The sequence below is a fragment of the Myotis brandtii genome, unplaced genomic scaffold, assembly GCF_000412655.1.
Source record: "Myotis brandtii unplaced genomic scaffold, ASM41265v1 scaffold18, whole genome shotgun sequence".
NCBI lineage: Eukaryota > Metazoa > Chordata > Mammalia > Chiroptera > Vespertilionidae > Myotis > Myotis brandtii.
In genome coordinates, this window is record NW_005356674.1 from 5,555,983 (window position 1) to 5,571,052 (window position 15,070).

At 38.1% G+C, this 15,070-nt stretch overlaps 2 protein-coding genes across 4 annotated transcripts in view; one reads left to right on the plus strand and one right to left on the minus strand.

Moving 5' to 3' along the window:
• ACAD11 (acyl-CoA dehydrogenase family, member 11) overlaps nt 1-15,070 on the plus strand; it is a 71,294-nt gene that overhangs the window by 36,976 nt on the left and 19,248 nt on the right. For both annotated transcript variants that reach the window (XM_005863578.2, XM_014537523.1), the window contains 2 exons: nt 2,754-2,861; nt 4,487-4,585. In XM_005863578.2, coding sequence (XP_005863640.1) covers nt 2,754-2,861; nt 4,487-4,585 — 207 coding nt within the window. The remainder of the gene's footprint in view (nt 1-2,753; nt 2,862-4,486; nt 4,586-15,070) is intronic.
• ACKR4 (atypical chemokine receptor 4) lies at nt 6,172-9,857 on the minus strand. Of its 2 annotated transcripts, none has more exons than XM_014537525.1 (2): nt 9,851-9,857; nt 6,172-8,039 (listed from the first exon to the last, which is right to left on the minus strand). In XM_014537525.1, the coding sequence occupies exon 2, from the start codon at nt 8,028-8,030 to the stop codon at nt 6,978-6,980; it is 1,053 nt and encodes a 350-aa protein (XP_014393011.1). In that variant the 5' UTR covers nt 8,031-8,039; nt 9,851-9,857; the 3' UTR covers nt 6,172-6,977. The 2 variants fall into 2 exon arrangements, with proteins under 2 accessions (XP_014393011.1, XP_005863639.1); XM_005863577.2 differs by lacking the exon at nt 9,851-9,857 and adding an exon at nt 9,509-9,795.

The following is a 15,070-nucleotide window of genomic DNA, read 5'->3' on the forward strand; positions in this document are numbered from 1 at the left end:
AGAACCTAGAGACAGAACATGGCAGGAGGACCTGGACAGAACCCAGCGACCGAACCTGGTTGGAGAACCTAGAGACAGAACCTAGAGAGAGAACCTAGGGAGAGAACATGGCAAAAAATCCTGGACAGAACCTGGCTATAGAACCTGGCTGGAGAACCTAGACAGAACATGGCAGGAGAACCTGGATAGAACCTGGCTGGAGACCCTGGACAGAACCTGGCTACAGAACTTCACTGGAGAACCTAGACAGAACATGGCAACAGAACCTAGCGAGAGAACCTGGCTGAAGAACCTAGAGACAGAACCTAGAAACAGAACCTAGCGAGAGACCCTGGCTACAGAATCTGGCGGGAGAACCTTGTTATGCTGATCAACTGAACGCAGCCTCCATGTCCTTCCTTCTTCGCCGACTCCGTCCACACCTTTGGGGACCCCTGGACCTGCTGGGGCTGGACCCCAACACACAAAGTTTCTAAAGATTAATCTCATTTATATGAAGCTATTACATCATGCTACATAGGTGGCTTAATTTTGTGGAAAGAGTACTGGTAGTCTTTTGTTTAAAACCTTTTTTACTGTTACTCAATAGTAAGAAATATATTTTATATCATGACCCAATGTGTAGCATATGTAGTTGTATGTGTCTTCATTGATGAATGGATAGGGGTGGGTAGTGGGGAGAGGGAGAGAGATACTGATATATTATTGAAAAAAGCTTCATGAAACAACTACATGCAATGCACTCAGATATTTTCCTCTAAGTCTAATCTAATGTATTCTGTTTTGATTTAGTTTAGTATTTATACACTGCTGGCCATATTCCACTAAAATGACTTCAAAACATTGGGTCATAATGTGAAAAATAATGCTATAGAAGACATCCTTTGCAGATGCAGCTCTGCCACTATTTCTCCATTTGACCTGTGAACTTATTTTTCACTAGGTGGTCATGGACTTTTTTTAGTATTAAAATTTCGTGAGTCTATCAGTTGTACTGTCTAAAGTATATCACCAAACTGCTGACATTTTTAGTTGGCCAGGGAAATACATTTTCTTTGGTCCAAGTATGCTCAACAACTCTCCTCAGCAAACAAGATGTGTCAAATCATAAGTAGAAAACCAGACATTTTCTCTTTGCAGTGGAGATATATCTTCAGGAAGGGGTTGGGCATTGTGTTTTGGAGCATTTCCAAAGCAGATAAAAAGGGTATGTAATTGATGCCAGTTAAATACTTTGGGAGGTTTCTTAGGTGTAAAAGATTAATTTGTACTCAAGCTACCCGAATTATTTCCCAAGTAGTTATAAAAGCTTATGAGAAACATATGTTATCTTCCAATTTGTCCTTTTTGTTTTGTTTTTTTGCCCTTCAATAAGTCATACAATATTGTATATTTGAATGTTGAAACTAGCAATTTTAATTATAAAGTTATTATTGGATAACTTGGGGGGCATTGGGCTGACTTGGGGGAGGGATTTGTAGAAGTAATTTTTGTAGGCTCTTTTCCCAACCCATAAATGATAGCTTCGTTTTGCCAACTTCTTGGAATGAACGGTAATTTTTGGAGAGTTCATATCCAATATTTACCTTATTTGAACTATAACAAGAAACATTGAATTGGAAATAAGCAAAGAAAACACTGAGCTACATTAATTCCAACTCAGAACTCATTTTTTCCCTCAGTCAAAAAGAATTTTCAGTTTGTTAATCTAAAAATCTTTCATTTTTAATATAACTTTGGCTTTGTTAAGAGTGTCTAAACAGAGGAAAAACATATTTTGAGAGACTTATCTTAGACTTAACTCAATTTCATAGGGATTTTAATGACTGTCCTTAAAGTCATTGTAAGAGGTGATGTTGAAAAATCTTTAAAATCTTATAAGAAATGAGTATTCAAAGGAAAGGTTTTAGAAATAATTTTTAGAAATTTGATAGGAGTGAAAATCAAAGAAAGGCATCTAGAGCATTTTGCTTGATGGCAAATGTGAAGTTTTGTTTTTTGTTTTTTTGTTTTACACCTGAGAATGATACTAAATAGTGTTATCATGTACTGAACAGTTCCCTCGGAGGGTTGGAGAGCATCTTTGAGGTTATCTACTATCATTTTCTCCCCAGAGCAGGATTCTGTGGGTAGCATTTTTGAGATATGACCTCATACTTTTCTAGATGGTATGGGGTGCACAAAAGTAAGAGCAATGTCAGCAGTAAAGAGACAATAATTACTATGAGATCAGAAGAAGATATTTCTGACTGGGGAAGCAGAGATTCTTCACAATGCAGGTTGCTCAGAAGCAGAATTTACTTAGGAACGATGGGTAGAATTTTACTTGAGAGAAGGCCTGGCAGGAACAAACAGGGTGTGTTTGAGGTACTGGTGTCTCTTGTTTGCCAGGAGTGTTGCAATCACTTTTGGCAGAGCATATTCGCAAGATACGTACCAGGCAAAGGTTAGGCCAGCAAATTGTTTTCCGCCGTCCTAATTGAGTTAGACCTCATGAGAGCCAGGCTTCGCGGAGATGAGTGGACAAGTGTCTGTGATCCAGAACAAGTTGAATAAATATGCACTGAATGCCAAGTGCTTGTAACTACTTATGGCACATCTTCATTGAGGATTACATTCACTATTGTGCTTCAAAATGCTGTTAGTAAACATTTGCTTTAAAAGTATGCATGTCTGCATTATCCACATAAAGTTTGGACTTCATATTAGTAAATTTTAAAATTAGAAACCAATGCTTTTCTTGTTCCGTATAGACACAGGGAACATGGAGCTGCTCCACCTGTATGGAGATGAAAAACAGAAGCAGCAGTGGCTTGAGCCTCTTCTCCAAGGGAGCATTGCCTCCTGCTTCTGTATGACAGGTAAAGCAGATCACTGTTCTCTGTGCAATCATTCCCCCCGGGGTTATGGATGAGCTGAAGAATGTGGGATGTGGCTCTGTGTTTCGGGTAAATTTGCCCGTGGTCAGATATGTGAATATACAGGGGTTTTTTTGTTTGTTTTTTTAAATATATTTTATTGATTTTTTACAGAGAAGAAGGGAGAGGGATAGAGAGCCATAAACATCGATGAGAGAGATCGATCAGCTGCCTCCTGCACGCCCCCCAGTGGGGATGTGCCCGCAACCAAGGTACATGCCCTTGACCGGAATCGAACCTGGGACCCCTGAGTCCGCGGGCCGATGCTCTATCCACTGAGCCAAACCGGTTCGGCTGAATATACAGTTTTAAATTTGGAAATTTAGAAATGTGCAGAATAAAATTACCCTCCCCTTAGGTAGGACACCAGATGATGTTTTCTGGTAGTCTATAGGCAGAAACAGCAGAGAAAACCTAGTTTCATAATCTTTTGACTTGCATTTCTAAAATTACCATTTATAGATATTTAAGATTTTTTTTGCCCTTGTGTATGGAATATTCCTCTTTGTGATAATTTTATATTGACACTTACAAAATACGTTACTCTGCATAAACCTGGAAAAATAGAACTTGCACCAATGCTGGTCAGATAGCTCAGTTTATAATCATGTGGGGTAAATAAAGCTAGAAGCATGTTAATAAAAATAGTTTGTACCATTTGTACATAGGAAACAGTAATTAAGAACTCCTAAAGGGACAAACACATTATTTCATAATTGAGTTTAGAATTAAACTAAACTTCATCTGGTCATAATTTTGGCCAGATTTTTTTGTCTTCTATAACATTGCATATATTTATAATAGCAACACCGATCTCCATTTAAATCAGTAAGAGGCATTTATTGAATACCTGCAGTATGATGCGTTAGCTACAAAGCACTAATTTGAGGTTACAAAATAAGTAAAGAAACAATAATTACTATAAGATCAGAAGGAGATATTTCTGACTGGGGAAGCAGAGATTCTTCACAATGCAGGTTGCTCAGAAGCAGAATTTACTTAGGAATGATGGGTAGAATTTCACTTGGAGAAGGCCTGGCAGGAACAAACAGGGTGTGTTTGAGGTACTGGTGTCTCTTGTTTGCCAGGAGTGGTGCAATCATTTCTGGCAGAGCATATTTGCAAGATATGTACCAGGCAAAGGTGGAATTTGCAAGGCACAGTTAGAAATTGTTTAAGATAGTAAACTGCATGGTAAGGAAATCTGGCTTGCAAATATTTAGTACAGACTTCCGTTGTGGGAAGAACAATGCTTTTAATCTACTTTTGATGACTGGAAAAAGAATTGAGTTTTACCTCAAATCATGTATCAATGAGGAAGCCAAGAACACAATTCAGATTGCAAATCCCCACTGTCCTAAACACTTCATTCATTCATTCTCCAACGCACATGTACTGAATACCTGCTCTTTGTAGGTTATGGGAGAACCAGGGTGGGGGAAGGATAGGAAGATGAAAAAGATAAAGATGCTCTCTGTCCTCAGAGAGTTCACTTTTCCTTATCTAACTCCTTTTGGTAAACTTATGGTATCTGCCTTCCTGTAAATTTAGCCTTTACTTATTTACAGAGCCAGATGTAGCATCCAGTGATGCCACAAATATTGAATGCAGCATCCAACGAGATGGAGACAGCTATGTAGTCAATGGCAAGAAATGGTGGAGCAGTGGTGAGTATTCAGATTGACCCTTTGTGCTCAATGCTGTGCTAAAAGAATTTGAACATAGTTATTGGTTTTCTGATCACAGTTCTTTAAATTCTGCCTTAGAGTTTTCAAATTTAGAAATAGTTGATAAAAAGAAAAGTAAATTTAAAATAACACTCAATTAGGTGATGCTTATTTTAGGTGAAGAAAGCATCTTTTTCTTTTATAGTTTGTGAAAAATAACATTCATATTAGTGCACAATATTTTTTACCATTGTAATTTCTACCAAAATTAAATTTTAATAAGGACATATCACATGGACTATAATCCTATCTACACTAATAAAAGAGAAACATGGTAATTAGCGTACGACCGCTACCCTTTTCATTGGCTAATCAGTGAGTATATGCAAATTAACTGTCAGCCAAGATGGCGGCCGGCAGCCAGGCAGGAGAACCAGGGTGGGGGAAGGATAGGAAGATGAAAAAGATAAAGATGCTCTCTGTCCTCAGAGAGTTCACTTTTCCTTATCTAACTCCTTTTGGTAAACTTATGGTATCTGCCTTCCTGTAAATTTAGCCTTTACTTATTTACAGAGCCAGATGTAGCATCCAGTGATGCCACAAATATTGAATGCAGCATCCAACGAGATGGAGACAGCTATGTAGTCAATGGCAAGAAATGGTGGAGCAGTGGTGAGTATTCAGATTGACCCTTTGTGCTCAATGCTGTGCTAAAAGAATTTGAACATAGTTATTGGTTTTCTGATCACAGTTCTTTAAATTCTGCCTTAGAGTTTTCAAATTTAGAAATAGTTGATAAAAAGAAAAGTAAATTTAAAATAACACTCAATTAGGTGATGCTTATTTTAGGTGAAGAAAGCATCTTTTTCTTTTATAGTTTGTGAAAAATAACATTCATATTAGTGCACAATATTTTTTACCATTGTAATTTCTACCAAAATTAAATTTTAATAAGGACATATCACATGGACTATAATCCTATCCTAATATATAAAAAGCCAGGGCCCATCACGACCAAAACAACCAGACAGAGACTGAACAGCAGGCTGCATGGGGTGACCAGGCCGGCAGGGGGCTTAGTGAGGGATGACCAAACGACTGAACAGCAGGCTGCGTGGGGCGACCAGGCTGGCGGGGAGGGGAGGGGATGGACAGTTAGGGGCAACCAGGCTGGCAGGCAGAGGCAGTTAGAGGTGATCAGGCTGGCAGGGCGGGCAGTTAGGGGCGATCAGGCAGGCAGGCAGGTGAGCAGTTAGGAGCCAGCAGTCCCAGATTGTGAGAAGGATGTCCAACTGCCGGTTTAGGCCTGATCCTGGCAGTCGGACATCTCCCGAAGGGACCTGGATTGGCGAGGTTGCAGGCTGAGCTGAGGGGACCCCCCCACTCCATGCACGAATTTCGTGCACCAGGCCTGTAGTAATTTATAGATCATTGTTTTTAAAGACAAAGTATACATTATTAAAAATAAGAAGGGACCTGGATTGGCGAGGTTGCAGGCTGGGCTGAGGGGACCCCCCCACTCCATGCACGAATTTTGTGCACCAGGCCTGTAGTAATTATAGATAATTGTTTTTAAAGACAAAGTATACATTATTAAAAATAATTTATTGTGGTACATATTTTTCATTGCTTAAAAATGCAAGTGTTTAAGTAAAAAATAAGAATCTTTACACATAGAAAAATACATTGTTAATCAACTCTCAGTAATAGACTCACATAAATGGATGAACCCTTTAAAAAGTTATAAAAATAACTGATTATAATAATCAGGTATGATTGTCTGAGGATCACTTCTAACGTATACATGATAAATCTAACGTAGGTCTAACGGGATAACCAGTTTATTACTAAAGAAAGGTGACATATGGAAGCAAATTATGTGTTTAGAAACTTACCAAGAATGTATTAAAAGGGCCAGAAATGCTTTTTAAGTATTTTTTGTTGTTGTTGATGGTTATTATGAAATCACTTACAAATTAAGAAACAGGAAAAGAGGGATAGATTATATATATTTTGCTGTATAGTTAATCAAGTATTAAAATTATGCAGGGAAATCATTCTTATATGATTTAAAATAATTATAAATGCCCCTTAATATAAGCCTCTTTATTAATGTTTTAGATGGTCTAACATAGCAAAATGTTTTTATTACTTATGCCTGTTATTACTATTTTCCAATATTGTTCATTTTAATTTTCTTCTTTTATGCATTGATTATTCTGTTTCCTCTTCTTGGTTTCTACCCTCCCCCCTTCTTTACCCCAACCTCTTCTTGGTAATAAGTTCCCACCACAGTGTCTTGAGATTTGAATTTCAGAATAATGCAGATGTTTTAGCTGAGGGCGAAGCATCACTCATGTGTATCGAAGCAAGACACAGAGCAGTTTTACATTTAAATGCTGAAGGTACTGGTTGGCTCTGTAGGGACTTCAGAATCAAAAGGAACCTCCTCCACATTTTGTCTTTGTCTTCTCCAGGTCCCATATTTCTTGGCCACTTTCATGACGTAGTTTTTAAAAGAGGATCCCATGAAAACGTACAGGACTGGGTTGAGGCAGCTGTGAAAGAGGGCGATGCTCTCTGTGATCTGGATGGCGACATCCATGCGTTTGCTCATGTCGCAGTTGGTGATCAGGGAGTAGATGATGTCTATGGCTTGGCAGAACTTGACAATGTTATAAGGCAGCTGAGTGGCAATGAAAACTATAACCACTGCGAGCAGAACTTTGAGGGGTCGAGATTTTTTAATGTTCGGCATCTTGATGAGTGTCCTTGCCGTGATAGAGTAGCACACTCCCATAATAAGAAAGGGTATCACAAATCCGATGCAGATTTCCAGCATTTGAATCCATGCTTTCAGTGATGTTTTTAGGTGGTATGGAAAGATGGGAACACACCTAGCCTTGTGATTTACAGTATAAAAAACCAGCTGAGGTATGCTCAGCAAGATGGCAGCCATCCAGACACAGACACAGATGAGCCAGCATGGTTTGCCCACTCCTGAGTGACTCGGGGCTTTAGTTACTGCCCAACATCTGTCTAGGCTGATACAAGCCAAAAACTGCATTCCAGAGACAAAGTTGACTGTGTACAAGGCCGAAGTGACCTTGCACATGATTATCCCTAAAACCCACCCATGAACTGCATTAACTGCCCAAAAAGGCAGAGTGAATAGGAGGAGTAAATCTGCCACTGCCAAATTCAGGATGTACACATCTGTTTTGGTCCTCTGCTTCTTGTAATAGGCATAAATCGCCACTACTGTGGAGTTGCCTGCAACTCCAATGATGAAAGCTATTGTGAAGAAGGCAGGCAGGAAAACTTTTGCAAAATTTCTGACCTCCTCTTTTACACAGACCACTTCATACTGACTGTAGTCATGAGTGCCATTTATTTCACTTTCCTCATAATAGTAATCTGTCGATTCATTGTGCTCCAAAGCCATGGCTGCAATCTAAATGGCAAAAAAGAATACAGGATATTCATTTTAATGTTGCTTGCAAGGAAACTTTTTTTTAAACTAGTATATACTTTGTTCTCTTACTAAAGGAGAGAAGAGATAACATATATGAGCCTGAATCTACCCTTCTTTGAAATCCTTTAATGGAAGCCACGTTGGAGTAGTTTTCATCCACAGGCACACCCCATGCTGCAGCACATGTACTCATTCTGCTCCTTTATCTCATGGACTATTTCCTGCCCTTCCCTTGGAAGGCCAATTCCTGCTCATTTAACTTGGATGTTACCTCCCCAGAAGACTTTCCTGATCCAGAAGCTATATAGACATATCTCTCAAAAAACCGACCCCATCCTATGGAAAAGATGCGCCTCCCAACTACATTTTCCCTCTATGTCCTAAGTTCCCTATGATGGTAATTAATACCTTATAGAGTGTGTGGCACACACTAGTTGCTCAGTAAATATCTGTCAAATACATGTTTTACCAGCAGATATAAAGCTGTTATTCTCCTGCCTCACCACTGTTATTTTACTATTTTGGCTGTTAATACCCAGCAATAGTAAGATAAACTTACACAGAATTCACAAGCTTTAAAATGTATTTAATAATGTCTTTCAATGTTTTTATTAGAGTGCTGAGTTTTGTTTTGCTTTTTTCTTACCCTGTCTGTCTCCCTTTGGTTAGTTTTGTCCTTGAAAGAATCCAAAATATTCTTATAGAATCATGAATGAAAACCTTACTTTCAGAACAGTGTGATAACTTATGGTACATTTTCAAAAGAATGTTCTTATACTTGCTACCTTTTTGGGGTGAGTAAAGCAAAGTAAAGAAGGCCCCCTGAGGACAGCTACCACATAAAAGAACTACTTTTAACAACTTAAATGACTACTTTTATCCTTACTGTTTTTGAAAAGTTCCAATCTGGAAGATTACCCTGGTTTTCATTAATTATTAACACAATGTGAACTTTGTTATTTCCTTCTCTTTTATCACAGAAATCTTGAACCTGATAAGGAACAATGTGGTCAAATAATATAAGATATTAAGGAAGGTTATTTTAAAATAAGAATTAATCTTATTAAAAATGTGCATAAATAGGAGTAGGAATGAAAATTATTTCCAGAAACGACCCTTTGGCAATAGCATAGAAACATATTTAGATAGCTCTGTAATTATTACAGGAACAAAAAAATTAGTGTCTGTAAAACAAAGCAAAAATAATGGTATAGCAAAACCTGTTTCTCATTAATAAAATTTCATAGACAATAATGGTATTAAAATAATACATATTTTCTTCTTGCTATATTTAAGTTTAAAAAATACAACTTTTCAAATAGCTCTTTTTGCACATAAATGTTTAGACTTTTATGCATCAACACTCCTTCTACATAAGTAAATATAAAACATTTTTGAGCTTTCAAAAAAAATCATATCCAAGTCAGAATGAGAAAAGAAAAACCAACCTGTTTCAGTGTGCAGAAAGAGAGCAGCAGTCTTGAGTGCAGTGCGGAGTGAAATCAAATGACCTTGCTAACTGGGGCTACTTTTGTTTTCACTTTATACCCCGCCTTTATCTTTCATCCAAGAGGGCTTTCCTGAAATTTAACCTCCTGAGCACTTGATCTTTATTTCATGTACAACCATCCTGTGAAACCAAATCCAAGTTCTTAAGTGTCCTCCGACACAAACCTGGAAGAATTTCAGCTTGTTTCAACAGCTACAGACCTTTCAAAGTTTCCACTTAGTAAAGGCAACCAGAAAGTGCCTGTGGCTTAGGAACTGGCTGCCAAGTCAAAAGAACTCACCCAAGAGCATCCAGGCAGCTAAGGAGCACTGTGGGTAGCATCAGAGAAATGCTCTCTAAAGTTATCTTGTCTAGGAAAGAAAACAGAAATTATTTTTCACCCAGAAAATTATCTGTCTGAAGACTAAATTAGAAGTAATCGTTAGGCATATCTAGGAGTTAATACTTTTGTGCCACATTAGTATTTTCCTTAAGCTGTGAGACTCGTCTTTGCTTCACTGTTCCTCTGTCCTTGATCCCAAAGTATGCCTTTCCCCATGACCTTAAACTCTTCTGCCTTCTTGTAACCTTTTTCTTCAAAGACCGGCATCCCCTCCTATGTCTTAGTCAGTTGTTTATTTTTCTGATTCCAAACAAATGAAAATTAGAGAAAGAAATGTATGCAGATTTAGCCTTTGTGGTTTATTCCAAGTTGACTCTCCTCATATTTACATAACAGTTCTCTTGTTTATTACATATTCATGCAAGGCTAGGCTTAGTCTCCACCTGCAGAAGTTATTTCAGACCCATGTCATTTTTTCTCCAAGCAACTCAATTCACAGAAAATAGGGTCTGGGTCATGGGGCCTTTGTCTTCCTTCCCCTCACCACAGTACACATGTGAGGATACAGCCGGATTTTTCTCCTTGTTCTCCACCCGTCTTTGAGGAAGAGTCACTTGCAGGCAGCTAAATCAGTACTCTAGGGAAAAGATTGCCTGGATTGGTGGTGTTTGTCATCTTTCAGTGCAAATGCTTCTACAGTGGCCAATTTTAAGCCACCAATGTGAAGCCACTGAAAGCAAAATTGCTAAGAGGCTGGCAGAATGGGCTCTCCTGAGCGGGCTCTAGCACACTCCTCCCAAAGAAGGCACCTCTTCTGCTTACCAACCCGATCCTTACTCCAGCCTCTTGCTGCCTTCTGAAGGACACTGCTCTTAATGTCCTCCCTATCCCTGCTCTCTCTAGACTCTCTGGTCTTTCCCCTCTCTTAACTCTTGTTCTTCATTTGATATATATGGGAGCAGGAGGAAATAATGAGCAACCTTCCTCTAAATTCTTAGAGTGGCCTACAAAATCCCTCCATCCCTCATTGCCTCTCTGACCTTATTTCATAGGACTTGCCCCTTTGCCTGCTTGTTCTGCCACACCCACCTCCGCACTGTTTTTGAATGTACCAAGCACATGTCCCTACCTAGGGCTTCTCCTATTTAGGATTCTCCTGTCTGCTGGAATGTGCTTCTTCCCTCACCTACTTCAAGTCTTTGTCCAGTCACCACCTTCTCACTGAGACAGTCCCTTATTTCCCTATTTAAAATGCATCCCTGCCTATACTCCAGTCCACTTTCCATGTGCTAATGTACCATATCAGTTGTCTATTGCCTCTTGCCCTGTATTAGAATATAAACTCCATCAGAGCAGCTACTTTTGTTTGCTTCTGCACTGATATATCCCAAGTGCCTGGGATAGTGTCTGGCACATAGTAAGTCCTCAGCATTTTTATTTAATAAATAATCCTACTTTTCCTTCTGATTATTACCCCGTTTTGCTTGCCCTGATGCTGTACTTCATTTAAAATTTTTTTTCAATTAGAGTTGACATGCAATATTATATTAGTTTCATGTGTACAGCATAGTGGTTAGACATTTTTATAACTTGGAGGTGATCCCCCAGTAAGTCTAGTATCAACCAGACACTAGACATAGTTATTGCAGTATTATTGACTGAGGAAGGGCTCAACAAAGGAACAACAATGCCTGCCCATACCTCAGACCTAGAGAGTGCTGCCCCTCCAGCCCTCGCCCTGAAGCTAGACAATTCAGTTCCTCCCTGTGTGTCCCTTTGCTGGAGCTTAGGGCGAGTGTTTATGAGTGAGTCTGTGCTCATGCCCTTTAAGAGGGTCAAAAGCAGCCCTCGGCCTCATCTCCATTCAGGTCCCTGCTATTTTCACAGCCAGGTGTTGTGGGGACTCCTCTTCCTGGCACTGGTGCTCCAGGTTTGGCAGCCCACTGTGGGGCCCAGATCCCTGGCTCCTCAGGGGTGAACCCTGCTGTCCAGATACAGTTCCTCATTCTTAACCTCCACACCTGGGTGTGGGACAGCCCATTTTGTGTCTCCACCCCTCCTACCAGTCTTGACCTGGCTTCTTATATCCTTAGTTACAGGAATTCTGTTCAGCTAATCTTCAGTTGGTTCTCAAGGGTGGTGGTTCTATAATTTAGCTGTAATTTTTATGTGGTTGTTGGAGCAGGCGAGCACAGTGTTTACCGACTCCACCATCTTGACCGGAAGTCAATGTTATACTTCTTTAATGACTAGTCTATAATTGCAGCCTCCATATTTAGCAATTGCATAATGTATTTAATCCATCTAGATGACATGTGTATATAATACTGATCTGTGGGCTTTTGATTTTGCTATTACTTTTATCTAGACTACTCCTCCCACTTCACTATAGTTCCCTAACTCCTATTAAGGGTTCAGATTCAGGTCTGACCTTAACATTACTTAATCCAGGAAGCCTTTCTTAACCCTTCTAGGTTAGTTCAGATATACATTCTCTACTTCAATAGTACTGTTCACGAATTGTTAGTACTTATTAAAATATTCTCTCTTCCATAGCAATCTTGTATCCTGCTATATCCTCACATTTAGCTGTGTGCCTTATTCATAATACCAGCTTACTGAATATTAAATACATGAATGAATCAGTGAATCAGTGTTTAAGTAATTTACTGTCCACAACCTACAAGTTTAGCAATGGATCTGGAATTTTGGATCCACATCTTCAGTCTCAGATTAATTCTATTTTTATCATACTATTTCTTATATATCTTAGTTATTTTTTGTGGATTACCATAATTTGCCTTACCATTTCAACTATGATAGGACTTTTAGAATGTTTCTAATATTTTGCTTTTACAAATGATGTTACAGAGAGCATATTTGTAGATGTTGTGAGAAACTGAACTTAATCTAATCTTACTGTGAAGTATTGAAGAATGAGACTCTGTAACTATCCTTTTTTTCTTTTTACACAAAAGATAGCACTCTTCTATTCTACTGTAGAACAATCCCAGAAAGTTAATTGCATAGAAAGCTTCCTTGTTCTTTTTGGAAGGGTTCCATTATATGGACATTCCACAGTATATTTAAATAGTCTCCTACTGATGGATACTGGTTTATGCCCAATTCTTTGCAAATACAATACTACTGCAATGAATGATCTGATGCATCAGTCACTTTGTTCAGGAATAGCTTTCTGTAGGCTAAACCCAGAATTTTAATTGATGAATCAAATACTAAATGAATCTGTAATTTTGATGGATATTGCCAAATTATACTCTATAGGGTTGGTATTATTTTGTATTCCCACCAATCATGTATGGAAGTGTCTATTTCCCTAAAACCTTGATAAGAGAATGTTTTACTTGACTACCACTTTGCTTCTTTCTAAATGACTTCTAACGGTTTGGAACTCCTCTCTCCTGTGCCCTTGCCAGCCATGTGTGAAATATTTCCCAAAAATTGGTGGGGGCTTTTTGCTTTTTAATTTTATTTTTTAATGTATATTAATTTATATAGACAAGCCAATTTATCTTTTTCTTTGATTTCATTTATCATTTTTAAGGTTTAAAATTTCTTTTCCATCCAGAATTTCTTTAAAAATTATTTTTTCTTCTAGTTTCTTTTGGCTTATTAAAATTCTTTTAAATTTTTTCAATTCTGCTCTATTTAGAATTGATTTTGATCCTATGGTATTCTGTAACTACAACAGCAATAGTAGCAGCAGCACGTAACATTTATTAAATACTTAATTAGATATAAACCTTCCATGATGTATAGTAAGTGAATTTCAAAGAGTGCTTCCCGCATTAAAAATCACACATACTTTTAGAGAACACATAAGATTGCTTTTTCAAAAAACTATATGATTGTATGATAAACATTATTTTTAACAAGTGGGAATTTCATTGTAAAATGGTACTTAAATCGTAATGGTTTTTTATTCCAATTTGGATTAAAGTATTAGTTTTAAAGCTACGACCAAATGAAGTTTAAGTATTTCACCTCAGAAATTCAATGTTAGTAGAAGAAATAGCTTTGAGACTTTGCAGATGGCTACCTGTCCTCTATATTATATAACTGTTTACATCACTTTCTTTTTGAAAAAATAATGTTTTTATTGATTTTTAGAGAGAGATAGGGACAGGGATAGAGAGATAGAAACATCGATGAGAGAGAAACATCATAGATCCCCATTGGGGATTGAGCTGCAATCTGGGCATGTGCCCTGACTGGGAATTGAACCATGACCTCCTGGTTCATAGGTCAACACTCACCCACTGAGCCACACCAGCCGGGCACTTTCTTTATTGTTACAGACCACATCCATACCCAGCGGTCAGGTTTCTTCCCCACCTGTCATCTTTCATTGTGTTAGGGAATGACTTCGTTTAATAACCATGTGGTTTTTAAGAGTCTAAGAAATTAAAATTCATCAGCAAATATCAGGGAGATGTCATTTTTCAGCCTGACTTAATTCTGGCACTTGAACAGTCTTGAAATACCACAGAGTTTGGATTAAAAACAAAAATATTTTATCAATGCCATCTATTTTCATTCATGAAGGTGTATGACAGCAGATATATTTAAATGTTTCTGGTCTACTCAGATTTCTTCTAATATATTTCATTTTTGACATCTGGAATCCTGTTCATTAACTAAAATAATATAAAAGAGCAAAACTCTCTTTAGAAGAAGGACATTTTAACTGCTATACTTTACAAATTCTGCGTGTAGAATTTGATGAGATGATATATTTGTGAGGGGTTTTTCTATTTTATGAAACATCAAGGTTAAATAAAAGTATTTCAAAATTTACAACCTATGCATTCACCCTTACATCCTTGCTTAATGACCCCCAAAGAAGAGCCAATTCAGAGGTTTTATTTTTTAAATCTCAATTGTTTTAGATTAGGGAGAATCAAAGAATTACTTACCTCTTTTGTTGTTGTTAATCCTCACCCAACGATAATTTTTTCCATTGATTTTTTTTTTAGAGTGGAGGGAGAGAGTGAGAGAGAGAAACATGGATGTGAGAGAGACACATCGATAGGTTGCCTCCTGCACATGCCCAAGTACTATGTGCTCTTGACCGGGAACCGAACTCAAGACCCTTTAGTGCACAGGCTGATGCTCTAACCACTGAGCAAAGCCGGCCAGGGTATGCTTACCATATAT